The sequence below is a fragment of the Mytilus trossulus genome, chromosome 12 (genome assembly GCF_036588685.1).
Source record: "Mytilus trossulus isolate FHL-02 chromosome 12, PNRI_Mtr1.1.1.hap1, whole genome shotgun sequence".
Taxonomy (NCBI): domain Eukaryota; kingdom Metazoa; phylum Mollusca; class Bivalvia; order Mytilida; family Mytilidae; genus Mytilus; species Mytilus trossulus.
Window position 1 is genome coordinate 29,656,777 of NC_086384.1, and position 27,990 is coordinate 29,684,766.

The following is a 27,990-nucleotide window of genomic DNA, read 5'->3' on the forward strand; positions in this document are numbered from 1 at the left end:
ACTGATAAATTTGACTTGATGACTTTAAGTATTTATTTGTAGCAATTGTGATATGGCATGTGAACATTTGAAGTGATAAACTGATACTTTATCAATCATCTAGAGATTTATAACTGAAAAATTGGTATATCAAAGCTGATGACGATAATTTCAGTGGTGTAAAAACCACAAGGATGTCTCCTAATGGTTGTTGCACTTTTGTGCATGTAATTGAAGACAAGTAAAAACGGGGGGGGGGGGGTGTTCCTTGTGCAACAATTTATAACTTTTTGAAATTTAGGATTTTTGTTGTGACTCGTTTGCTTCATAACACCGCAGGTCGTTATCATTATGTTATTAAGTAATTGCAATATGTTAAAAGATTGAAAATATATTTGAACACACACATCGTCTGCAAAACCATGAAGTATTATATTGAAGTCAATATAATACTTCCATGGCTAAACTGACATTTCCACAAAGAAAAAGTGATCAAAAGGTGACATCTGGAACCTTTTATATCATTTCCTATTGTTTTCTGGTGTAAGTGTTGTTTAAAGATTTAAAGAGAAATATTTTAGAAATGAGTTTGCAATTAAACATATGGCTTGCTGACTGATTACATAATGCATTGTACAATCATTACACAGAAGAATATACATCTATATATTAAAGGCAACATTACTTTATCGATGTTGAAATCGAATAAATCTATTGTCTAATATTCAAGTATTATACTTGTTTATGTAAGATTTGCATATCTGTTGGACGTCACACAAGAGTATCTTTTTATTATATGATTACATCTAATGTACACAGAAGTAGAAAATACTTAATTTATCCTTTCTCTTATTCTTACAAGTGAAAGTGTGAGCTACTTCTAATTGATGATACCCCTGCCCAAATATTTTGGTTAACAGAAAGTTGTGCAGATATATCTGCAGAAAACGCATCACACGGTAAAGCTGACTTATATAAACCTTGAAACCAAATTTCTGAAATCTTAGTATTGTAGTTCCTGGGAAAACTGTGACGAACATTTTCAAATTGGCTTTCATGTGTAAAATGATAATAGTGTTCGGTAAACAGGAAGTTTGTGAGTGATGAATCTGAACACGCATCACACGATATAGCTGACTTTTATGAACCATAGAGGCAAACTTCAGAAATTCTTATGATGCAGTTTCTGAGAAATATGTGACGGAGGAATGAACAAACGGACGGATGGACAGACAGGGCAAAACAGCATACCCCAATTTTTGAAAGCGGGGGTATTCACATACACATTAGTTTTGATAAATGATATAATTTCTATGTAAATCAAGTAACACATGTACAGAACAAAAACTGAGGTAATCATACACTCCAAGTGGAACGAGAGTCGGTATGATACGTGTCGTCTTCATGCACCAACGACACGCCAAAATCTGCAATCTGCACATATGCCATATAATTAGGGAATAAGACACAATCGGTATATCAACAGTTAATGGCACTGTTTAATACAGTCCTATTAAAACATATCCGAAGAAAATGATAGAGATTTATATATGGTTTTTGATTTCAGGTTTGCTTGAAGATCAACCAAATGACCACGATACGGAAGCAACATTAAAGGCCAAAACACTATACAAATCATGTCTCAATACAAGTAAGTTTTTCAATATGTGATAAATTACAATTGGAACTAGATAAGAATGTCCACGAAATAGTATTGAAATTGAAGGGATTGTATGTTTGTATTTAAAAATGTGTTCAAGAATTTGAAATATGTCAGAAAATTCACGGTGATCTCGTGGTAACGTGGGGCCTGCAGTATCAAACAAACCACTTTAAATTGATATTTGATGCTTCCATACTAAGGACACGGCATTAAGGAGCAAATAAATAATGGACATCCTGGAGTTCGAATATTGTTATAGGGTAGCTATATAGGGTGGATGTTTTTGTTTTTCTTAGTACCATAATTGTTGGTTTTTTTCAGTCACATTGAATAAATTGGAAATAGTCGTTTTGAACAAAGTTTCCTTTATCTTTATTATGATTTTTTTCTAGTACAGTGGGAAAGCCACGGATCGATTCTGCGCCTCCTTCCATATGACGTAAAGGCCAGAAAATCAAGGGCGACAATCGCGATTTTTCATAGAGGGCGACAGTATCGCGCCATCGCGGCAATTTGTTTACATCGTGTACGTGTGATTTTTCGAGAAATTTATCATTAAAGACAATTAAACTTGTGTCATTTCATCATCAATTAGTTATATAGGTAAGTTTTACAGGTGACCATGCTATTTTTTCGTCTTAGAAGATTTTATTTTACAAGAAACGAACATCTGAAAGTGGCAAGTGACGTTGTTAATTTGGGAGATAAAAATATGGCGGGTGTTTTCCCCTTCTGAAAATAACTGACACATTTGCATCCTATTGGCTAATTAAATATAAAATGACCAAAAATAGTATCTATGATGATAGGAGTCCCTAAATATTTGCATAAATACCCATCACTCCGTGTCAAATTGTAACTGAGGCTGCGAAAAGGAAGCACACAAATCGACGCCATTTTTCAACAGATTAAGGTTTCTGAGCTCACGAAATCCTAGTATTATTCCTTTTAATGGTTAGTAGAAAGATATTAATACTATCCATAACATAATTTATTGATCTGATCGGGTTATGGCTACATGTTTGCCTCTTTTCGATTCTTAAATCCAGTAAATTTCCGTAGACCACATGTAAATAAACGCCCCTTTTCCAGCGTGAGACTTCAATTTGAATAAAACTTCAATTTTGGCAGGTCAATGTTAGCATTTAAATTTTAATTAAAGTTTTGCAGTTGTGTAATGCATATGTGCTGATTTGTTTGGTTGTCTCGAATAGTAAAAAGGTGAATATTTTTATTTTTGAACCCAAAAAGTGTGACAAAAAACACAAAAAACAAACAAAATAAAAATATATGAAAAACATAACTACCCCAGGACAAAGGGGGGTTCCAACTATATGTCCCCATTCAAATGCATTGATCGTCCCCAAAAAGGGAGATTCCAATCCCTGGAACCCTATCCCTGGATCTGCGACTGGGAACTATGATTATTAAAACGTATAAAGAATTAGAGAATTATTACTATAGGAACAAGAATAGAGAAAATTTACCATAAAATAAGTAAAAAATAGAGCAAATCACATGCTAGTCCAAATTATTATGAAGTCTGACAAGACTACTTTTTTTTCTGGGACGACTTCCTATGCATCCCAGAAAAAATCTAAATATTCTTAGCAGCAAGCCTTAGGTCTGGTCATAATCATTTTGAACTACTGTAAATTCAGAAATTATTGCGTGCACTTATTATTGTGATTTTGTCATTTTAAACATGAATGCAATTTTAATTTTTACGATTTTGAGAAAAGTCATGCTTAATTCAGTTAAAATATTACAAAATGCAAGTTTTAATTATTGCGTTTACAACTCTGTCGCATTTTTCGCAATAATAAAAACCTCGCAATAATTTCTGAATTTACAGTATTGATGTGCTAATTTATATATTGAGGAAAGAGAAATTATGGACAAAAAGTATAAAAAAAATAGAGACCAATGAACTAAAAGATTAAATGATAAAGAAATGCAGAACACCCCATCCAGACCCTTGTCTATGTGAACAACACTACTATTATTTTTGCTGAATAGTGCATATGGGCATGTAAAATATCTTTTAAAAGATTTCAGGTATATGAAATATTCACCAGTAGGAAAGTATAAATTCTGTCCCTCCTTCCATGCTAAAAAAAATTTTATGTGATTTATTGTTGAATTTTATTGCCACCTTCAGTATTGGCTTGGTGTTGTGGCCAGGTTTTATTGATAGGCGAGCGCCGATTTGAGAAAAAAGCCTCTCGTTAAGGTTTTTAATGCACCTATCGAACACACAGCTAATTTTGGTATCAATCGAAAGAAAAACTTCTAGAGCATATGATTTGGGTGGTCGTCAAAGATCCCTATGGTCACGTTTCTTGCAAATCTCACGAGAACACAGACATGTCGAATTACTTTGGATTATACGGTGACATTTAACATTGCATATATCGGAATTGTTGTAAATATATTATTCGTTTTTATCTAAGATAGCTTTGAATACATTCGAAAAAGACATAGAATCCCCCAAAAAAGAAGATTTTATGAAAAATTAGTTGATTCTGATGCATCTTTAAGACCAACCCTAAAATGTAAAAAAAAAAGCATATTTTTTTTAGTTTGTCAGTGTCAATGACTTATTAAAACTCTTGTATGTTTTGTTTTTATAAATTCCATATACCCTGAATAGATTGCGACACACATCGAAGCTCAACGATGGATAATAAATGTTTGACGACTTTTCTAAAATCTGCATTATTAAACGGTATTCCGGATCTGTATCGTGTTTATCCCAGACGCTAAAAATTTATATAAATCTAGTATCTAATATGCATAGGTAACACTTGAGTTTCCAAAACACAAGTCGTGCTTTTAAAACATATTACTAGATAAATATTCGTACATGTGTAACCACAAGACCACTTTAACCATTACTAACGATATCGGCATGTGTTATGTAAGCAGCAGACTGCATTTTGTAGAATAGTATATTCTTGGGAGAGATCCGTTTGCGCCAAAAAATGCGTCCTTTTGCGCCACAACATTTGTTCTCCAATGCTACGTTTGCGCCACCTGTTTTTAAAATTTAAACATTCCTCCAATCGAGCACAGTGCTACCGTACCAATAAGAAATGGCATGAGTTTAGTCATTTGATGTTAAAAGGATGGCCACGCTTGGAGTCTTGGCCAAATCTTACATTATGCAGGCACTCATTTTTAGCCATGGCGTTGTCAGTTTATTTTCGATTTATGAGTTTGACTGTCCCTTTGGTATCTTTCGTCCATCTTTTACAATCATGCTTCCGATTCACAGACAAGGTTGTTGATGTCTTTGATCGCTATGACACTGAACATTCCATAAAATCAGCAGGGCGACATAGACGATCGGCAACAGCAACTAGGAAAAAAATTTCATATCGCTGAACCGAACTGTTCCAGACTGGAAAAATGTCTATCAAGCAAAAAAAATCAAGCAAACTCTGACAACTTTCCTTGGAGATTATCTGAGCAGCAAATTGTCTGATATTTTCCAGGAGGAAAATAAATGTTTAGTTCTTGCCGGCGCATTTTCCAATCCAGAAATAGAGCGACAACTCTCAATGAGAGCATCATGTAATCGATCTCCAGATATGTCCTGTTCGTACGAAGACCCAGACACAAGACTCTTGCTTAATTTTATATACTCTGATAATCTTTTAGCAGTTAAATACAAGGCGACGAATTATAGTCAAGTGTTCCAATACAGATGTTCTTGTGCTCTGTGTTCATTATTTCAAGATTCTTGTGTCGACTGAACAAATGTGGTTTTTGACGGGGTCAACTAATTATCTTAAGGACTGTAGAAGGTACATACCAATCCATGAGTTAAGTAAATCTTTTTCAACTTTACTAGCTAGTCATTCTCCCTGTAGTTTATGTTTGAAATGGTTGTGATACCACTTCTGCTATAATTGGGTTTGGCAAAAAGACTGTTTTCAAGTTGATAAGAAAAACTCCGAGTAAGTTTACAAATCTCCAAAACTTTGACAAGATTCAAGTTGCTTTTTCCACATCGTTGTCAGCAGCCAGAGAGCTTATGTCAAGCTTGTATGACCCACAAGACAAATTCGCTTCATCACATGTTGACTTAAACAAGTTACGTGTTAAACTTGTAACATGCAAAGACTCAAGTGAAACCGGCATTCAAAGAACATATTTTTCGGTCATTTCTACAAACGAAAATTTGGATGTCCTCACATCTCGATCATCCAAATCCTTTGTCTCCTTATGAATACGGATGGAAATAGAGTTCACATGGCCCAGATCCAGTCTACTTTTTAGGCATGATGACGTATGATTTCCTGTAAGATTTAATATGTTCTTGCAAGAGGGAATACACATGTAGCAAGAAATGTATTTGCCGAGAGCCGCAAATGTCTTGCACTGAGCTTCGTTCATGTCAGGGCAGTGATACTTGCCAAAATATTTATTCTAAAGAGGACATCAACCTCTAAAGAAGATCAAATGAATGACGATGATGAAAATGAAAACGATACCATTGACTAATAGCGAAAGAACATTTGATCAAAGGGGCAACATAAAGTTTAAGTTGCCTCACTGTTATTCAATGTAAATATGTATATTATTAGTAATTTTGTGTTTTGTAATAACTCTACCAAATTGTTGTGTACTAAAGCCTCGGTCACACCTTACCGGATAGCTCTAACGGACGCCTAACGGATTAAAAAAAGTTATCCGTTGACAAATTTTTTATCCGTTGGGAGGTCGTTGGTGTACTAACGGACATGTAACGAACGCCTAACGGACACACAACGGACCTTGAAAGTACGTGAAACGGATACGTAACGGACAGAATGGGCGTCGAACGTACATCCAACGGACGAGTACCGGATAAAACGGACACCTAACGGAAGCGTAACGGATAAAACGGATGAACAAAATAATCTGAAAATTAAAGGCAATAAACCATCTAAAAATTACAGGCAATAAACCATGAGAAATTTCAATTGGCATTTGTCCGTTTTACATCCGGTAGGCATCCGTTTTATCCGTTATCCTTCCGTTAATGTACGTTTCACATCCGTTTTATCCGTTAGGCGTCCGTTGGGCGTCCGGTAGACGTCCGTTGGTGAATTGGTCTACCGGATCTCCAACGGATGCATAACGCACACGTAACGGATACAAAACGGACGAGTACCGTACAAAACGGACGGCTACCGGACGCCTAACGAACGTTTAACGGACATTTTATCCGTTGGACGTCCGTTCAAAGTTTTGAACATGCTCAAAATTTTCCACCGGACAGAACAGACGTCAACGGATATGGACGGACGCCTAACGGATAAGAACGGACGTCTAACGGACATGAACGGATTGAAAAAAAGTTATCCGTTAGACGTCCGTTCGAGCTATCAGGTAAGGTGTGACCGAGGCTTTAAGTTCCGTATGCGATGATAGTTGTAGTTAAGAAAAAAAACCCAAAAAGAATCAACACCTTGCTAGTGATCTAAACAAAACAAAACACAGCAAAAAAACAACACCTTCTTAGTGATCTCCGTCCTTGACGTAGTCGGCAAGCTTAAGACAATTAAATCATATTGTATTTATAACTGTCGAACTAACAGGAGACCAAAATAACATATATTTTTAAGTGTGCTGTAAACATGGTAAACATGCGCTTTAAAGCAGTTTTACGATATGTTTTCATATAGTTTTATCAATATGTTGTCGGTATAATAAACAAGCTAGGCGAGACCTTAGAACTTAAAAAACTAGTCATGTATGTCACTAATATAAAACCAATAGAATTTGTTTGTGTTTAGATGCAAAATTAAATATTACCGAGTGTTTTGCGTCAATATCCGTAAAAACTATGATTTTCACAAAAATACGAGATTTTTTCATTTTAAACACCTTTTTAAAAAAAATTATTTCAGAAACAAAAATTAGATAGACTATAGTTTGTCAAATGATATATTTCATATTATATTGCAGATGAATTTGTTCTTAAACTGCATTTTTCGAACAATATCGTCAAATTATGACTTATATTTTTTCCCCCTTTTTTGCCGTTTTTTGAAAAATGTGACCATTTCCCAATTTGACGACCAGGCAATTCTGAATGTACAATAAAAGACCTTTCAAATGATATATCATATAGCCGTGTGTTAGGTAGGTGCATTAAAAACCTCCGAATCCTTGTTTTGGCGCTCGCCTATGACGTTGGATACATTTATTATCAATTACTGGTATGAAGAATTAAAGATATGAATGATTGAATGAAACGTTATCTTTTAAATAACAGATACCTGTAAGATAATTTAATGTTGCATATTACGTTATACTTTATTAAAACATTATTTATATCTTTTAAAAAGGTTGATATGTTATTATGGTGATGAATTTTAAATACTAAGTAAATGAATTTATAAGTAAAAAAAAATTCCAAACATCTGTTGGTGTGTATAAGTATTATCTTTTCTAGAGAACCTTTATCGGGATGTCTGGATTGGGTAATTTTATAGCTCAGGATTTCGAGATTGATCCTTCGGATTCCAGTATTTCCTTTCAACATTTTTTTTTAATTGGGACCTCAGAAGATCATGTTTTTGTCAGTAGACAATTAAAATATATTATAATTTACCGATCATATAGCAAATTTAGAGAAGTTTGAAATTATATTCATTTGATAATATCATCTGCATAAATTATATATTTTCAGATAACAATAGCAATAAGAAGAGCAGGATTTCTATATTGAGGATTTACATGTATGGGGCAGAGGACTATTTGACTTGATTTTACTTTAAAAAACTTCTTAATTTTAACAATAGTTTTCCTTAAATGTTTAAAATACTTTTTACATATTTTTCATTTTAACATTATTTTTATGACTTTGTATTTATTCATTATTTAATAAACTTTTATTTCTAAACATTTTTATATTTTCAAATATACATACAATGTGAAACACTCCACCATTTTATATTGATAACGTGGGGTAAATGTACATGAGACACTATACTGTTGCAATACAATATTACTTAATGTCATTGAAAAACCTGAGATTCATTGATGCAAAGCTAGCATATTCATAGGGCCCCCTTTCATAGGACAAAAATGGTTGATTAAATAGGGAATCACTGGAGCGGGTCCCTCCTAAGTTAGTCAGCAGCAGCAACCCCTTACCCCCCCAAAAAAATAGAAAAAGTTCTGGATCGGTCACTGGTATCAGAAATATACATGTATGTACTGTAGTATTTGAGACATGAGAAAAAAAAAGATATAAAAAGTCAAAATGATGGTCTTTTATTCTTTATAAGGTTTGAATGACTTAAATGGAAAGTTTCTAGAATTGTTCACTTCTCCTAGACATAGTGAGGTCTCTCAAGTAGCCTTTCATGACATGACTTTTCACTGTTTTGCTTCCATGTAGATTTCAAAGTTTGGTTACCCCTGCACCTAAATAAATCATTTTCAGTAGATACATATCTCTTTTTTCAGACTTTTTGATGAAAAGTTTAAACTAATATACAAATTAGAAAAAAGAAAACTGATCAACTTGAACCCACAACATATAATTGATCGCATGTGCTCTGGAAGAATAAGCAGATCCTGCTCCTTGTGTAGTATTATGAATGAGATGTATATGTACCCTTTTCCTAGATATGTAAACACATGATTTTGCAAATTATTGCAATTGTGTGCTTTTAGAATGGAGTAAAATGTGTGAAAAGGTATTCTATTGCAAAAAAATCAGCACACAGATATAGGAATGGTATGATTCTTAATAAAGAAAAGATCCTGTGTCCAAGATTTGTTTTCTTGTAAACTGGTGTAAAATAAAAATGTGGGTCAAGCAGATATATCAATGCAACAAAACAGGATCACCAAAATCAGAGTGAGACATTCATATACCAGACCTTGGAAGTGATATAGCTTTTTGTTAATGCTTTAAATGGTCATATACATGTAGCTCTAACATGTATTAAGAATTTGATGTACTAGGCATTGGGCATTTCTATTAATGTTAATCTCAAGTTCTCAAGAGTTAAATATGCCCCAGGGCCCAGAAACACTCAAACATGAATAGTTGGTCACAGTGTACACCAGGTTGATTGATAAGCATAATAAGGACAGACATTTATAAACATGTGTGAGTGTTTAGGCAGGCAATTTTTGTTGATTGGTACATGTACTTTTTAAAATTGACAAGTTGAAACATTTTCAGATTTATAATTATTTACAGAATCAAAGAATGACTGTAACCATTACCCTAAAAATTGGCTTAAAACAAAGACTAGCTGAGTGCTTACACTTTGCACTTTTGCATGCTTATTCAGACAACAACTTTTGACTAACTGAAATTTTTTTTTGTTGAAAAAAGGGGGGTAGGTCTACTTCCAGACAATGGAAGTTATTTATATGGACAAATCCGTTCATAGATTAAATCAGTTTCAATCTAATACATAAATCTCGCCCATAAATCTGTTATACATCACCAGCATAATTAAATAACTACAGAAAATGTGATACGAGGAGTTTGAGCAAAATGTAAACATCAACAAATGACGTTGTAAAGCCGTCAACCACTCAACGTTTTAAGAAAAATATATTTAAAATCCTGAAAACATCATCACCCTTCGTTGTCTAAATCAATTCTGTGCTTAAATCTGTAAAATATGACATAATTTGCTTGATTTTGCACCGAAATAACTCCCAAAACGTCTGAAAAATGTTGAATTTTGACCTCCGGTTGAAGTATTTATTATGTAAACAAGACTCAGAGTGACGGGGAATCCTGTACATAGTCATGTGCCGATATGTTTCTAGGTCACATTTATTTATATCTCGACCAATGAAAAGCTTTAGGATGCATTTGTGTCAGTTGTTTGTAGTCGTGGGGATTACCCGCGGTTTTTTAGAAATCAACGGAGGTAGTCTTTTGGATTATCATATTTCAGTAACGGAGCACTTATTTGAATACCGAATTTGGCAGTCGTGTGACAAAATCTATTCTAATGAAAAATTAAACTCAAATACTGATGGATGATAAGTTGTTTTAATAGATTTATTGTCTGAAGCGCAGGCTACGTTTTTGTTTACACGCTGGTTACAGCGCCACCTCAAATTTTTAGATTATGTCCCCTTTCCCGCGGGACTACCGGAAGTAGCTCTTCAATGTCACTGGCTTTCCCACTGGTAAAAAATCTTGTATCGTGTCAACTTTTGCTTTTGATCGAACTTCATATTTCTAGTAATTGTTTAAAATTTATTGTTTTGCTTAGTATAAGATTCCCGTTACATTATGATATTTTGTTTTTGTTTTAGGTCAAATAGATAGGATAGGCGACAAGCCTTTACGGCTAGTTTTAGACAGATATGGAGGTTGGCCAGTAGCTAGTAAAAGTTGGGATCCAGACACATTTGATTTAGAATTAGTTTTAGGAAGAATAAGAAAAAGTTTTGCTAATGTTCCGAGCATAGTTGACGCATGGGTTGCGCCAGATGATAAAAATTCAACACAAAATATAATTCAGGTTTGTCAAGCAGAGTATGTAAAAGGAAGTACAAAAATGAGGAGGGTCAATATCCGGTTCTATCTTCTGAAATAAGCCTACACTATAGTAAAAAGCCTATAAACATAAGCACTGTTAGGTTTTATACAATGAACAAACAGTACCAAAATATGATAATTCAATATTTTGCTCATACTGTCAGACCAGCCAATAAGGATAACCATTTTTGAGTTAGTAACGACGTTAATTCAAGAAACTCCTATAAATGATATCAGACGATAGATTTAAGAAATACTTATTTTTGTTGAGCACGCATTGACCTTAACATGGTTTGCCATTTTTTGTGGCTAATTTCGGAGAAAAAATGAATATGAAAATAAATTTCTAACCGAACATAATGACCTAAAGCTTTGAATAACAATACAAATTATTAGAAGTTTAGAGTGTAATATGAGTATTAAGTATTTTTATTTTTTTCAATTATTTTTTAACTGTGAGCATTACGGCTCTTATGTGTAATCAAATACATAATAAATATATGACATATTCTAAAAGTATTACCTATATGTATAAAAAGCATTAGATGACGCCAGAAATGTATAAACATCAATAGATGACGCCAAAAATGTATAAAAAGCAACAGACGACGCCAGAAGTTTAATGTTTACCAAATATCATTTCAATTAACCGTTTTTTTTATTTAAAAAAAATGCTTACTTTCTTAAGTAACAAAACGGGTTTTTAAATGTATATCTTATTTCTCAGATAGATCAACCCACGCTGGGAATGCCAAGTCGGGAATATTATGTGTTCGACCCAAACTCTGAGTACATTGAATCCTATTTGCGGTTCATGATAAATGTTGCAATACGGTTAGGTGCAGATGAAGATACTGCAGTAAAAGAAATGCAGGAGGTGTTTGATTTTGAGACCAAAATTGCAAATGTAGGTATTAAAAAGTAAAACCACAAAATTACTGAACTCCAAAGAAAATTTAAAAAGGAAAATTCCTAATCAAATGGCAAAGTCAAAATCTCAAAAACATCAAACAAATGTATAACAACTGGCATATTCCTGTCTTGGTACAGGCATTTTTTGTAAAGAACATATATCAATTGAGAAAGTCTTGCAATAGGCTCATGAAAAACCCTATCCGGAAAACCGGACTTCTACTACAGATTTCGATGGGCGACGTGTTGCTCAATCTTGAGATTTGATGTGTAGTACTTAAATGAACTGTTTGTTTGGTTTGGTTCATGTTACTCAGTCGTACGTTTTATATGTGATGTTTTGTAAAAACTCTGTCGATTGGTCTTTTTCGATTTTTCAAGCCGTTGTGAGATTGATTTTTGACTTGTGAGTTTCAAGGTTCCTAAGGCATCTTTGCCTCGCTTTTATTTTAAATTCTAAATTTTTATTATTTACTAATTAGTTTAACCCATTAATTCACATCATAGAAGACAAGCTGATGCATGGTGATTTCTTTCTAAATAAAGGCAACTGTAGTATACCGCTGTTCCAAACTCGTAAATCGATTGAAAAAAAACCAAAATATAGGTGACAAACTAAAACTGAGGGAAACGCATTAAATATAAGAGGGGAACAATGACAAAACATTAAAATGTAACACACACAGAAACAGACTAAGCATTAGACAAAATCCGATGAGAATAACAAATATAACATCAAAAACAAATACATGAATTTGGGATAGAAAAGTACCGTGACACGTCTTATAGTAATGTGAATTCACACTCAAATATAAGAAAAAACAAACTACACAACGAAAACACAACGTTTAAATGTAACAGACACCGAAACGAACTATTTACTATAACAATGGCCATATTTCTGACTTGGTACAGGACATTTTTAAATAAACAATGGTGGGTTGAACCTGGTTTTGTGGCATGCCAAACCTCGCACTTTAGTGGTAATGTTAAATATAACATTAAAATGACAACATAAGACTACATATAATATAAACAAAGCAAAGCAAAGCAAAGCAAAGCAAAAATGAATTGGACAAAACGATTGATGTGAGCCACAGAATCAAAAGAGAAAGTACAAACAAGCCAAACAAGCATTTATAAGTTAAAAGATACACTTACACATATAGCTATATATTCCAAACATGTACATTAACCTCAGAATTGTAAGTAGTCAATAATAAAGGTGAACAATTTCAGAAGTTTCCATCCAATTTAATCCAAAGATCATCTATGTTAACGATGAGTTATCCCCATACTGTGTACTTAGTGAAATCTCACTAGTCACCTTTGCTTTCATTTCAGATCACTAAGCCTCTGAACGAAAGACATGACACTGGCGCAATATACAAAAAGCTTACCCTCAAAGAACTTATACAGCTTGTTCCAAAAGTAGGTATTATTAAACAAACAAAAAATCAATCAGTTTCGAGAACAGATACACCAATAACATAAGCATGTTTAGATGCTTACACTGATAACTATCAAGGAAAAAAATGAAACAATTACAATATCACGATTAGATAAAAATAAGTTCAGAGGAAAAAAATGGCTGTTGAAAAGAATCGGTAAACTTTGGTTTATGATAGGACAAGAACTAAACTCTGATGAAAATTGAAAACAGAAAATCCCTTATCAAATGGCAAAATCAAAAGCTAAAACACATCAAACGAATGAATAACTATTGTCATATTGCTGACTTAACTTGCTACAGATATTTTTCGTGTGGAAATGATCAATTAAACCTGGTTTAATAGCTAGCTAAACCTCGCACGACAGTCGCATACAACAATCTCTGATCATTACATTTTCTTCTTCATTAAAGTAAATGTAATATTTTCATTGCCATTTGATTTTGTGTTAACTTTTATTTGATTTCCAACACTAACATGCTTATACTCAATAGCGGCAATGATATATTTTCAGTTTGACTGGATGAAATTCTTTTCAGCCTCTCTACCTGTTACCATTGATGAAACAGAAGAACTAGTCACATATTCTCCAGAGTATTTGGTTCATATGACAGAAATTTTAGAGAAAGCTGATAAAAGGTAGGAAGAAAACACTAACAGATGTATGCTTGTTTTGTTGTCCTTTCGACTGTTTCATGATAATTTAACTTATAAAAAAGGAGATGTGGTATGATTGCCAATGAGACAACTATCCACTATCCACAAAAGATCAAAATGACACAAACATTAACAATTATATTAGTTTAAAATAACGAAAACATTTCAGAGTTTACCAAAACAAATTTAATATTTTGTCTGCAGTGAAAATGAAATAAATGTTATAAATACATAAAAAAAATGAAGCAGTTGCTTGAAAAATATAGGGTAACACATTAGAGAATAAACTCAGAAGGATTGCAATTAGAAAAAGATAGACGCAAATAATCATGCTTTATAACATAAACTAAATAAATTTATATCACTTTTTTTAGGGTGATAGCGAATTATGTTATATGGAGATTGGTTATGTCGTTTGTCCCCGAAATGACCGGTGTTTATTCAACAATCAGAAGTGATTACAATAAAATACTGCTGGTAAAGTATAATATCTCACTAACCGAGGAAAAGACTCAACTGGTTAATAAGATCCATAAACATGTCATATTATAACTAATCCTATTAATCAACCAGTATACTACTTTCTTTACTGAAAGTCTTTCCCAGTATTTAAAACATCTGGATGATACAGAAGGTACATCATAAAACCATAATCAAAACGAAGATTTGGTATTATTGCCAATGATACAACTCTTCCAAATAAATAAAAATGACACGTAAATTAGCAATTAAAGATCATCGCACGGCCTTCACCAATAGTGAGAAAAATATCTACTCAGATATGAAATACATTGGTCCACAATAAATTCTAAACAATCGTATTGTTATGCGTTTACTTTTCTACATTGGCTACAGATATAGGGGGAGGGTTGAGATCTCACAAACATGTTTAACCCCGCCGCATTTTTGCGCCTGTCCCAAGTCAGGAGCGGCCTTCGTTAGTCTTGTACTATTCTAATTTTAGTTTTTTGTGTAAAATTTGGAAATAAGTATGGCGTGCATTATCACTAAACTAGTATATATTTGTTTAGGGGCCAGCTGAAGGACGCCTCCGGGTGCGGGTATTTCTCGCTACATTGAAGATCTGTTGGTGACCTTTTTCTGTTTTTTTTTCTTTGGTCGGGTTGTCTCTTTGACACATTCCTCATTTCCATTCTCAATTTTTCAGAAAGTTAAAGATGAGGTAACTATCACCAATCATATATTCGATGAAGGTCCGAAAGTGTTAGACATTATTGCTACTCTAGAGTTACCCGTTGTGTTTCTCATATGTGAATATAGGAAATAAATACACATTTTTGATTTTTTCTGATACAAGATCAAAAACTCGGCCAATCGAATAACTTTCATAAAATAAAAAAAAGGTGATAACCATCCTTTGAAAACATAAAAAAAATATGTAAATTATTATTTGGAGTACTGTATATAAACTCATCAAAGATACCAGGACTAAATTTAGTATATACGCCAGACGCGCGTTTCGTCTACAAAAGACTCATCAGTGACGCTCGAATCCAAAGAGGTTTAACAGACCAAATAAAATACGAAGTTGAAGAGCATTGACGACCACAATTACTCAAAGTTTTGCCAAATACAGCTAAGGTTATCTATGCCTGAGGTAGAAAAATTCAAAAATAATATAATATACGAAACATAATTTGCCAATGTATGGACTTTATGTTATTCATAGTGTGCTAAACCTATATCGGAGTTTAATTAAATAACTGACGATTGAGTTACACAGATCCCATAAATAATTTGGGTTGATCTCAGGTGCACAATGAGGTCTATAAATTACAATAGCGAAGAGTCATAATATGTTTTGGTAATACCAAAGCGTATGACTTGATATAAATAATTCCAAATAATTTCTCATTCTTCTGTCTAATATTTCAATTTAATGGTCTCATTTGTTATGTATGGTTATAGGGTGTGACCAGGGACAAACCTCAGTGGCAGAAATGTGTCGAATATGTAAACGACAGAATGGGTATGGCATTAGGAGCACTTTTTATTCGTGACAATTTTGACGAAGAAAGTAAGGAAACGGTACGTAAATATGCAATGTTACATAGAACATAGGATTGATAAAGACAGAAGTTTACCAACTATTCTGAAAAATTCACTCAAGATTAAAAACAAAAACTGAGGAAATCATATTTTACCATTCAAATTAAGTTTTGATTTCAATTTGAGCAACACTGAACTACCTATAGTCAGTAAATATAGGTAGACTCGGACACTATGCGAAACTTCGGTATTTTGAATGTATCTATTATGGTGCACTTATGATGATTAAATATTGGTCAAATTGAGGATGCATTCTCTTTACAATTGATCTTATTGATTGTTAAAACAAAAATGTAAATAAAGGCAACAGTAGTATACCGCTGTCAAAAACTCATAAATCCATGGACAAATAACAAAATCGGGGTAACAAACCAAATCCGAGGGAAACGCATTAAATATAAGAGAACAACGACACAACACCGAAACGCAAAACACACAGAAACGGACCAAGCATCAGACAAAACACCACGAGAATAACAAATATAACATGAAAACCAAATACATGAATTTGGGATAGACAAGTACCGTGCCACGTCTTATCTGAATATCTCAAAAATAAGAGAAAACACAAACGACTCAACGTTAAAATGCAACACACATAGAAACGAACAATAATATAACAATGGCCATCTGCCTGACTTGGTACAGAACACTTTTAAAGAGGAATAAAAGTGGTGGGTTGAACCTGGTTTTGGGGCATGCCAAACCTCTCACTTTAATGGCAAAGTTGAATATAACATTGAAATGACAACATAATATTACAGGACTACAATACAAATAAATACAAGAACATTTTAGACAACAAAAAACATGATTAATAGATAACAAAAAGCATCAGGTTTAAAATTCAATACGCCAAAAACGCGCCCTGTCCACACAAGACTCACCAGTGACGCCCAGATATAAAAGATCGAAAGTGAAAAAAATACAATGTTTTACAGCACTGAAGATCAAAAGTTGATAAGGTTTCGCCAAATACGGCATTGTTTTATGCCCGGGATAAGAACATTCTTATTATATAAAACAATTCATGCTATTGCAAACAGTAAATTTTATCAAACGAATATGAAAGAGATATACATAAAGAAACTGAAGTATTAACTAATTACAGAAAACTAAACCACATCAAAAGTGCATCTTTGTTATGCTCAGATGATTAGTTTTTTAAAATAAAATTTGTCTTTTATTTGTTCTATCGTATAATTTATTAAACAATATAACACTGCAAATCGCACTATATTACCATTTGTTCGGTAATGAATCAGAATGTTTTTTTGAACTAATTGAAGCATAAATGTCACATCTTTAAGAGAAGATTATTTACAATAAGAATGATAAAGGACATTAAGGAAGACGTGTTCTTAATTTTCTGTTCTTTGGTATGATTTAAAAAATCATTATTCATTTAAATGCTGTAATTTGATTGTAAAATGTTGATGTAATAAGGCGTTATTAAAGGTTTAATCAGTTTAAACAACATTTAAAATCCAATGATATACACAAATTGAATTCTTATTCTGTACTCATTAGCCATACTAAATGTCTGGAAAGTTTTGATTAAATTACTGGAAAATAATCGTGTTGTACACTTTTCAGGCTCTAAAAATGATCCACAACATTCGTGATGCTTTTAACGAGTTACTTGAACAAAATCAATGGATGGATAAAGACACCAAAGAAGTCGCAAAGGAAAAGGTTTTTAACTGTTTATCTAACAATTTCACAAATGATAAAAGTAGATCATTCGATGTGGTTGCAAAACAGAAATGTATTAGTTTTCATAATTGAAGAAACATTTTTGTATCCTTTAATGTTGATGGTTCATTATCATTTCTTCGTACTCACCCCCGCAACATGTTTATTTTGTAGGAAAGTGTTGTTATGCAAGTGGACACTTAAACATTTCGTTACCGTTAATATGAGAATTAGTATTAAATGGAATACTATGGCAATTTCTTTTTTCATCAAACTTTTTTACAACGCAATCTTCCTAAAATAAAAATATCCCATCACAAAACAAAATTTTCTCAACCCACTCCTCAGAAAAACATTTTCGCCAGATCAACAGTCAGTAATTTCTAAGACTAAGAAAGAATTTCATAACAAATGCAAATGCAAATGAACAGTTTTAAAAATTTTAAATATGCTGAAACAGTGAATTATATTTTAGGCAGATTCTATGAACGAGAGAATCGGATATCCAGACTTTATAAAGAATGCAGATAAACTAAATGCCAAATATGAAGAAGTAAGTTGTGTAAATTTAGAATAAGGACAAGAACTCTGAGAGATGATACTAATACATATCTATAATACAAAAAGAATCATCATTAGATTAAAATCTATAAAACGCTTTGAAAATCCCGTGCTATTTACATAACAAATATCATACTCAATATATTTACACAATGCAACAAATATTGACGAATCCGAAATATCATATATTTAAAACACAAACCATAATTGTTTTATAATTCCACATACCGTATAGAGGGTTGTTTTTTTAGAATGTAAAATTTCGCGAGTTTCATTAAATAAGGTATAAGAAATATTTGATGGTTATCATTTTGGCGTATTCAATAGTTATCAAAAGTACCAGGATTATAATTTTATACGCCAGACGCGCGTTTCGTCTACATAAGACTCATCAGTGACGCTCAGATCGAAATAGTTAAAAAGCCAAATAAATACAAAACTTTCATCAATAACTTTGCATGTGCACTTTCTGGATTTTATTTCGGCAATTTTGTACTTCCCGTGAAAATGAAAATATTAAGAATTATTGGACAGTGGTCGATCAGAATTCGACACAAGTTCAACAAGAGTAAACATGTAGTTGTCGCTCAGTAATTCTCGTATCAAGACTTCAAAACGAGACCCGACATTATCAGCGACGTGACAATGTGAGAGGAGACGTTATCAAGCTTGCTTTCGTCAAACGTAAAATTGTCTTAGGGAGAGGGAAAAGACCATTATTAGAACGTACATTCTATTGTTCGCTACGCTCACTCGCAAAACAGATTCACATTGTGGCTCGCGGCTGATATTTTACGATATCAATGTGTAGAAAACCCGATCATATATACATATCGCTACAATTCAAAACACATATCACTCGGAAGTTAAAAGATATACTGCTAAGTACTTAAAAAGGAGAGTGTTATCATTTTTGATGGGACGAATGAAGTACAAAATTAATGTATTTGATTTTTTTCAGTTGCATTTTGATGAAGATCACTATTTTGAAAATTATCTACAAGTGGAATTATATGAGGCAAAGAAAACTTTAAAAGATCTTCGAAATGCTGTTGATAAGAATTTGTATGTATTTATTTGTATTAGTTGGTATATTAATACTAAGACAATTATAATGACAAATTGAATGTAAATAAACTCATCATAACTACCAGGACTAAATTTAGTATATACGCCAGACCCGCGTTTCGTCTACAAAAGACTCATTAGGTAGTTTGGTAGTCAATTTATTTGCAATCCAATGATTAATCGCGTGCGTAGCAAACATTATAAAATCATTGTAACATATGTTGAATCTTTACTGATGCAGAATTCATATTTAATAAATAATTTCTCCTCAGTGCACTTTTTTGATGAATGAAAAGAATAAACCTAGATATTGGTTAAAGTCAATGAAACATTATGCAAACACCATAATGGTAAATAATATATTCAGCACAAATTACCTTCTAAAACATTTGCTCACTCGTTGGGCTAAAATATAACTATTTGAATATCACTTTTTAATGTCAATGCATAGTTTATAATTGCTTCTTTCATTTTATTCAGATGGGATCAAGACCCTGCAGTTGCAAATGCTTTTTACAACCCGAATACTAATGACATTGGTAAGATGGATTTTGTTTTTGTCTTTTGTCTTGTTTAAACGTCATTAATGAACAATTTGTAACATTTTGTTTTAAAAAATACAAAAGTACTAATCCTCTTTATTTCATTTGGTAAACTGTTCCATATTTGAAAACCTGAATATGTAAATGTTGTCTTTAACAAATTGTTTTTGGTTTTGGAAAATTTAATAGTTTTTCATCAGCTGAATGTAAGTTATATTTTAATTATCAGTAAAATGAACATTTTGTTGTAATTAGTTAGAAACCATACCATTTAATTATTTAATACAAGTATTTGAATGGTTTTACACTAGTAATTTTGGGGCCCTTTATAGCTTGTTGTTCGGTGTGAGCCAAGGCTCCGTGTTGAAGGCCGTACTTTAACCTAATGATGGTTTAATTTTTAAATTGTTATTTGGATGGAGAGTTGTCTCATTGGCACTCACACCACATCTTCCTATATCTATTACCTTTTGGTGTTGATTGCGGTTTCCCACATATAACCAGTGTTAACTATTAAACAGTAAACTGGATGATGTCATTATGTCAGCTTCTACTATAACCCTAGCCGATTTCTATAATAACTTATTAAGTTTATTTATTCCACTTTCAAAACAACTTCCATATAATTGATGATCATTTAATGGCAGAATATAAGCATTAACATAGATAATACGTATATGCATAGGTAAATATACACTTATCTTTTGTAATAAATTGATTCTTTTGATACAGTACATGACATTTTATCTATCTACTGATTCCAATTTAGGTTTTTGCCAATATCTAACCAAGAAGATTTTTAAAATCTACATTTTCTTTTGTTCATTTGAAATATTGATATCTAAACTGTTTCCAGTTGAACAAAGCCTTTGTTTTGACACAATAATCATTGATTTACACTTTTTGGCATTTAATTTCATACAATTATGCGAACACCAGTTTTCAATAACATGAATATCGTTTTGAAAGTTAGAAGTTAACTGAAGTACATTATTACCTTTACAATGTGTTGAGAATCATCTACATATAAAACTATTAATGAATGTTCTATATTAAGTGAATATGCGTAGTATCTTCAATGTGGGTATACGGTTTCTGTGAAGTTTTCATGAATTTAAATTATATTTGAAAAAAAATCAACACGTATTAGTCTACTCGGAACTATAGTCTTAATGTTACTTCATGTAACATTTTTATTTTAGTTTTTCCGGCTGGAATTCTGCAACCTCCTTTCTACAGTGCACGATTTCCAAAGTAAGTTTCCGATTCTTAGACTTGTCAAGAGAAACCGATAACAAAAGAATCAAGAGATAAAGATTGAAACACACAGACACTCATAAGTATATACATTAAACTTTTATCATATACGATTAAAGAAAACCTTGATATCAAATGCGTTAGACGACATTCAGCATACGTGTTGAGATTGGTTTAGTAATCGCAGCTTATATCAACGGTTCATGCATCAGAAATCAGAGTAATTTGTGAAAGGTTGTCATGTATTTGCGGACGTATCATATGGCTACGATTGAACTACATTAAAACGTTTCAGATTAGATCACGACATTGCATTATATAAACCAAGCATTGTATACTGTAAATACAACCAGATTTAGGTTTAAGAAATTTAAGAACCTATAATATGCAGGTGAATATATAACACATTGAATCATTACAAGTAAATCTGAAAAAACGCTTATTCATATATTCATTCAAAAATGCAAGATAGTTGAAATAAATGTGAATCGGAAAATCCTCACATAGAACTCTAAGCTCTACATGTATGAACAAGTATTATCGCAGCTTATACACATTTTTTTCCCTTGCAGATTATATAATTTTAGTATTAACATTATGCATTACAATAGAGCCTCTAACTGATTCATATTTAAATATATTGTTTGATATATTCCACATTTCCAATCTCAAATGTATTTCTCAATCACAGAAATATGTATTCCTATTAATGAATAAACGTATAGTTTTACTTATATGTTATTTCAACAGGTCACTTAATTTTGGAGGCATAGGAGTTGTCATTGGCCATGAAATCACACATGGATTTGATGATAAAGGTAAATACAATATTCACATAGTTAATGTACTGTTATGAAATGGTTATGGGTTAAATGGAGCATTATGATGTTATTTCATACATTCATGATCTAAAAAGTATTAGGCATACAACGAAAGAACAGCTTGTTAAAAAAAACCAAATATGTTGTTTGAATATCTTTCATTCATGGATTTAGTTAATAGAAGTATATTAAACATCAATTTGTGTTTGCTGCATTTTGGTCGGGTTGTTGTCTTATTGACACAGTACCCATTTCCATTTCCATATTTGATATCACAGTTTTATTTGTGCAGCAGCAAAAAAAAACCAATAACAATCCATCTACAGTTAGAGTATTAACAAGGTCGGATAAAAAACAAGACGATAATGTTTTTATTAGATGACTTGTTCTAAAAATAATAGGTTGTATGATACGAAAATTGAAAAAAATCGATCAAAATTCTGTTGGAATATATCCTTATTATAATTCCTATAACAAGATATAAATGAACACAGTCATATTTTATTTGTAATTCCTTAATCAATTATTAATTTGAGAGAAGTTTAATTGGTTGAACCAATTAATTATTATAATGCCATGTTCGGGTGATAAAAGCTACATTGTACCTATTTAATGTTTTTGGCGCAAAAGATCAATAGTACTTGTCTTACCACGTGAAGATTCGGCCTTCAAGCTATTTATTATGTTTTTTAAGGGAGAGAAAATCTACAAGGCAAGACATGTTCAAAATATAAAGATTAACCTAAATTGCTGTGCACACAAAAATTGACGGACAAATTTCTTAAGGTGTTATTGCCATCAAATCATGTTTTACCATTTTATAAGTTCTCGCTTCTTTTTTCGAAATCTAAAATAACACAGGAAACGTCAAATTGTACGGATAATTAGCTATGCATATCTACAAATACGTAAGAAAATAATGGAAAAAGTGTTATCAACACCCAGTTTTGTATCGTTATAAATTGACAATAAAACCTTATGGGTAAGAAAGTTGTACACAGACAAAAAACAAAAAAAGGCAAAAGATACATAAAAAAGCAAACTAAGACTCAAAGTTATTGATGTGCACTTACACAGTCCTACATTTACATAAACGACGATGAACGGTCATTTCCTGACCTTTAGATATGGTTTCCAATTTATAAATTTGTCTTGTTGCCGTTCTCAACTTGTCATTTATCTCCATTGATTCAGATAGATTAGATAATGGACAAAAATTGTAACCAGTTTATTCTGCGAGCGATCTCAACAATTATACTTTTGAATCCATTCTAGCAAATTCAAATAACACTCAATGTACCAAATACGCTTCATTCCATATGCATGTATGGTTTAACGTTCATCGGAAACCTTTTAAATTATGATCAATAAAGTTAAACGATGTTCATCACACTATTTTGCATTTTTGCAAAAGTCGGTTGCATATACTTTCAATGTTCCTCTTGAAATATTGGAACATAAATTGTAACTTTAAGTCGTTGTGCATTCACGCAGACATGCATTTTAAAATATTATCATTTGTCCAAAATGTCGGTTGCAATAATTTTAAGGTTCGTCTTAAAGATTTAATGTAATTGGAATATTATTTTAATGAACTCGGAAAACATAAAATTTGTTTCCTCTTCCTTTGATAATTCGATTCATTCCAGGTCGTCTGGAAGAAATTAATTTAAATTAAAGTCATCAGTTGTCCTTATGATACTTTTAAAGTGCACATACGGGTTACCTTTATGTATTATCATCTTCCGATCTGAGACCATCAACAGATAATCAACTATTTGTAGTAAAGGAAATGATTTTATTTAAATTAGGTTGTTTGCCTAATTTAAAGACATCGTCCTTGCTGATATTATCTATTTAATTAACTTATCTGAATGTTATTCTTTTGATTCAATGATCGTCTTCGATGTTATGTTCTATTATGAACCGGGAATGGCAAAATATATTCGATGATAAATGCAACCTTGAACTTACAACATATTTTTCTGTTATGTACGCTAAGTAATTTACATGTACGGAAGATATACATAATATACGATGTCTGTATGACTGAAATAAAGCATTACACAATTCATTAACTGGTGTTTATTTGTGTAATACAGCTACAACTAATTATAATAGTTGATTATTGTTGTATATGATTTGTTAAATGTTGTTCAGTGCAACATCAAAACAATAAATTGTTTGTTCGAAAACAAGTCTTGTTTTAAATTTCATTCAATTTTCTACAAGTACACCAAGTAAGATATACACTGAATATATTTGCTACATCGAAATTGTTTAGAAAAATTCTTTGCTGACTTGTGGTTGAAGGCCATATACATTTTCTAAGTTGCAATCGCTTAGATGACTGGACGTTAGGGGAATACAGTTAATATAAAATATAGAGCCCTTGTTAGGCATCTATATCCGTTGATATCCATGACAATTTAACCAGTTTCCAACAATAATTAATCATGCAGCATGTAAGTCTTCCTTTATCTTAAGTATATTATCCATACAATATATACTTAGAGCTGTTGAGACATCTGATAAGGTTTGACAACAGTTTTTCTGGAATATTTCGTATGCGGTACTCGGTTGACAAAAAGTTTGTTGAGCCGTTTTGAAAGTGTATAAAGACAATCGGGTCTGATTGAAATAGGCATATTGTCTAAAGTCAGCTTTAAGTGATTGAGATGAAGCCAGAGTTTCAGCTTAATTACATAGATTCTTGACCTGATAAAAAAACTAGTTACAGGACACACGGTACCGATGTGGACCTATAGTCAAACAGCGTCGGTACCGATTAAATGTTATAAGCAAAGGAGTATGCTAAAGTTGGCCTAAGCTTGGTTTTAACATTTAACTTTAAAATATGATATTATGAAAACCATCATAAACGATTGTTGTATAGTTTTATTCAAATTGGATATTTTCATGCATTTTTATGGTCTATTTCCTTCTAGGAAACACATTCTTATGCAATCTGGTTTACGCAAAATTGAATGATATCCCTACTTTAGTTTATTTTTCTAATGAATATTTCGTCTTGAAAGAAACATTTATTATCTGGTTGAATAAAAAGATGGTCAAAGTTTATCTCCTATTACACATGTTAAATTTTCTGTAAAAATATTTGTCCGTAATTGACCATAACTTGCCTATTTTAGGTTCTATCTATGATTTTAAAAACAAACAGTCCGAACTTACATTATGGAATTGTTTTATTTTTCTCATTACTGAAGGCCACACAATTATATTCTATAGTTGTCAAGCTTAGTTTATATTTGTCAATATTTTCACTTTCATAGGTCGACAATATGATAAGGAAGGTAACATGAAACAGTGGTGGAAAAATGAAACAATAGAAGCATTCCGACATAGAGCACAATGCATCATTGATCAGTATTCAGGATATAAACTAGAGCAAATTGATAAAAACGTAAGTACCCATTGCTCAATATGTATACTGTAAATTTAGAAATTATTGCGTGCATTTATTATTGCAATTTTGTTATTTAAGACTAAAATACGATTTGAATTTTTCCGATAATGAGAAAAATCCTGTTTAATTATTAAGAAAAAAAAATCAAAATGAGAGTTTTAATTAATGCGATTATAACCCTATCGCATTTTTTTGCACTAATAAAAACATCGCAATAATTTCTGAATATACAGTATCTGTTATCTCAAGAAATAGAGCACAAGGATATGAAAAATCTGACAAATATTATGTTTTAAGATGATACCATAATCATATAAAAGGACTATACCTAACACCAATTAGACGATACGTATAGCCTTAATGTTTTTTTCTTATCGGCTTCTTAGCATGAATGATAAAAAACATAAAAAGTGCTGTATCCATATTGTTATTATTTTTCCTATGATATGTCTGTTTTGTTCACGCATTGTTGTAAATATAGCGATGAAAGAATGTCATACAAGTAAGCGGTTTAGCGCTATAAAACCAGGTTACATCAACCATTTTCTACATTAGACTATGCCTGTACCAATTCAGGAATATAAGAGTTGTTGTACATTCCTTTGATGTGTTATGTCATTTGATTTAAAACTTTCTGTTTTTTAATTTATCGGAATTCAGTATATTTGTGATTTTCCTTTTTTTTTAAATTTATTTAAATTCAAAGACCAGATAATACACTACAACGAGATCAATGAATTATTCAGGGCCATATTTAGCATTTTCCTGTTGCGTTTTTTCCTATGAAAGTATAAATAGCAATGCTGAATATTGTTATTGGATTGTTTTGTAAGTCAAAAATCACATAACACCTTCGTCATATCCTAACAGAAGACGTCTGATACCTTTCAATTCGTGCTGTCAAATTTAACGGTTTTATTCGTCACATTTTTTTTTTTAAATTATATGTTTTTTCTTCCATGTTTGTTTTATGTAGGAAATTATGTATCTTTATTGAGTATTTAAAATCATCTTCTGTTTTCAGATTGATGGAAGAAACACACAGGGTGAAAACATTGCCGACAATGGAGGGTTAAAGCAAGCATATCGGGTAAAACTTTATCAGTCTTTTTTTTCTTTGACTTGAACATATTTAATTGTCTTATTGAGTTTTAAATAAAAAAAATACAACACTTAGATTCACTACGTAAAAGTTTATAATTGAAAACAAACCATGATGAATTGGATCCAGTTTCAATTCAAAATGTATACATATTCTCTTTATATTTTAGAACCACTTTAAAATATTATAGAAAATATTCGTAAAAAAAATGGAATAAATAAGTGGAGTAAACACTTGCAATAAAATTATGATTTAAAAAAAAAATCAATACATCTTTTTGTAAATTTGTTGGGGTGTATGAGGTTGACCGAAGTACATTTTATATAAAGCGGGAACGGCTCCATTATTATTATGTGCGCAGGTCAACGCTTTGACAAACCTATATAATTACTAAATGAGCACTTTCATACTTATATCTACATTTTGTAAGGCTAGGATCATGAAACACGTTTACTCTATAGATTTTGTTTATGTGTCTGTGCACTTTATTATGGAAGTTCGTGTCATCAGTCATGTCGCATTTTATTTTGAAATGACAATTGATTTCCGAATGACATCAGATTCCTTTTAGTCAATCATAATAACACATAAAATATTCATGTAATGTAATTATTTATTTATACAGGCATACAGAAAATGGGTGAAAGCAAATGGTGAAGATTCTATTTTACCTGGACTTGACCTATCTCATGATCAGTTGTTCTTCTTAAATTACGCACAGGTATACCTAAACTCTTGATCGTGAACGCACATGTATACCTAAACTCTTGATCGTGAACGCACATGTATACCTAAACTCTTGATCGTGAACGCACATGTATACTTAAACTCTTGATCGTGAACGCACATGTATACCTAAACTCTTGATCGTGAACGCACATGTATACCTAAACTCTTGATCGTGAACGCACATGTATACCTAAACTCTTGATCGTGAACGCACATGTATACTTAAACTCTTGATCGTGAACGCACATGTATACCTAAACTCTTGATCGTGAACGCACATGTATACCTAAACTCTTGATCGTGAACGCACATGTATACTTAAACTCTTGATCGTGAACGCACATGTATACCTAAACTCTTGATCGTGAACGCACATGTATACCTAAACTCTTGATCGTGAACGCACATGTATACTTAAACTCTTGATCGTGAACGCACATGTATACTTAAACTCTTGATCGTGAACGCACAGGTATACCCATACTCTTGATCGTGAACTTTAATTTTTTTTATTGAAAGATCACCTTGCTTATGAA

General features: G+C 32.1%; 1 protein-coding gene across 1 annotated transcript in view; it reads left to right on the forward strand.

The window, feature by feature from the left end:
* The window catches only part of LOC134693769 (neprilysin-1-like), a 48,578-nt gene that overhangs the window by 18,077 nt on the left and 2,511 nt on the right, over nucleotides 1-27,990 (forward strand). The window contains exons 5-20 of the mRNA XM_063554675.1: nucleotides 1,547-1,630; nucleotides 10,937-11,145; nucleotides 11,890-12,069; nucleotides 13,419-13,505; nucleotides 14,040-14,164; nucleotides 14,557-14,659; nucleotides 16,112-16,231; nucleotides 17,849-17,947; nucleotides 18,423-18,500; nucleotides 19,470-19,573; nucleotides 20,057-20,115; nucleotides 21,321-21,372; nucleotides 22,126-22,193; nucleotides 25,490-25,620; nucleotides 26,648-26,713; nucleotides 27,351-27,446. Coding sequence (XP_063410745.1) covers nucleotides 1,547-1,630; nucleotides 10,937-11,145; nucleotides 11,890-12,069; nucleotides 13,419-13,505; nucleotides 14,040-14,164; nucleotides 14,557-14,659; nucleotides 16,112-16,231; nucleotides 17,849-17,947; nucleotides 18,423-18,500; nucleotides 19,470-19,573; nucleotides 20,057-20,115; nucleotides 21,321-21,372; nucleotides 22,126-22,193; nucleotides 25,490-25,620; nucleotides 26,648-26,713; nucleotides 27,351-27,446 — 1,661 coding nt within the window. The remainder of the gene's footprint in view (nucleotides 1-1,546; nucleotides 1,631-10,936; nucleotides 11,146-11,889; nucleotides 12,070-13,418; nucleotides 13,506-14,039; nucleotides 14,165-14,556; nucleotides 14,660-16,111; nucleotides 16,232-17,848; nucleotides 17,948-18,422; nucleotides 18,501-19,469; nucleotides 19,574-20,056; nucleotides 20,116-21,320; nucleotides 21,373-22,125; nucleotides 22,194-25,489; nucleotides 25,621-26,647; nucleotides 26,714-27,350; nucleotides 27,447-27,990) is intronic.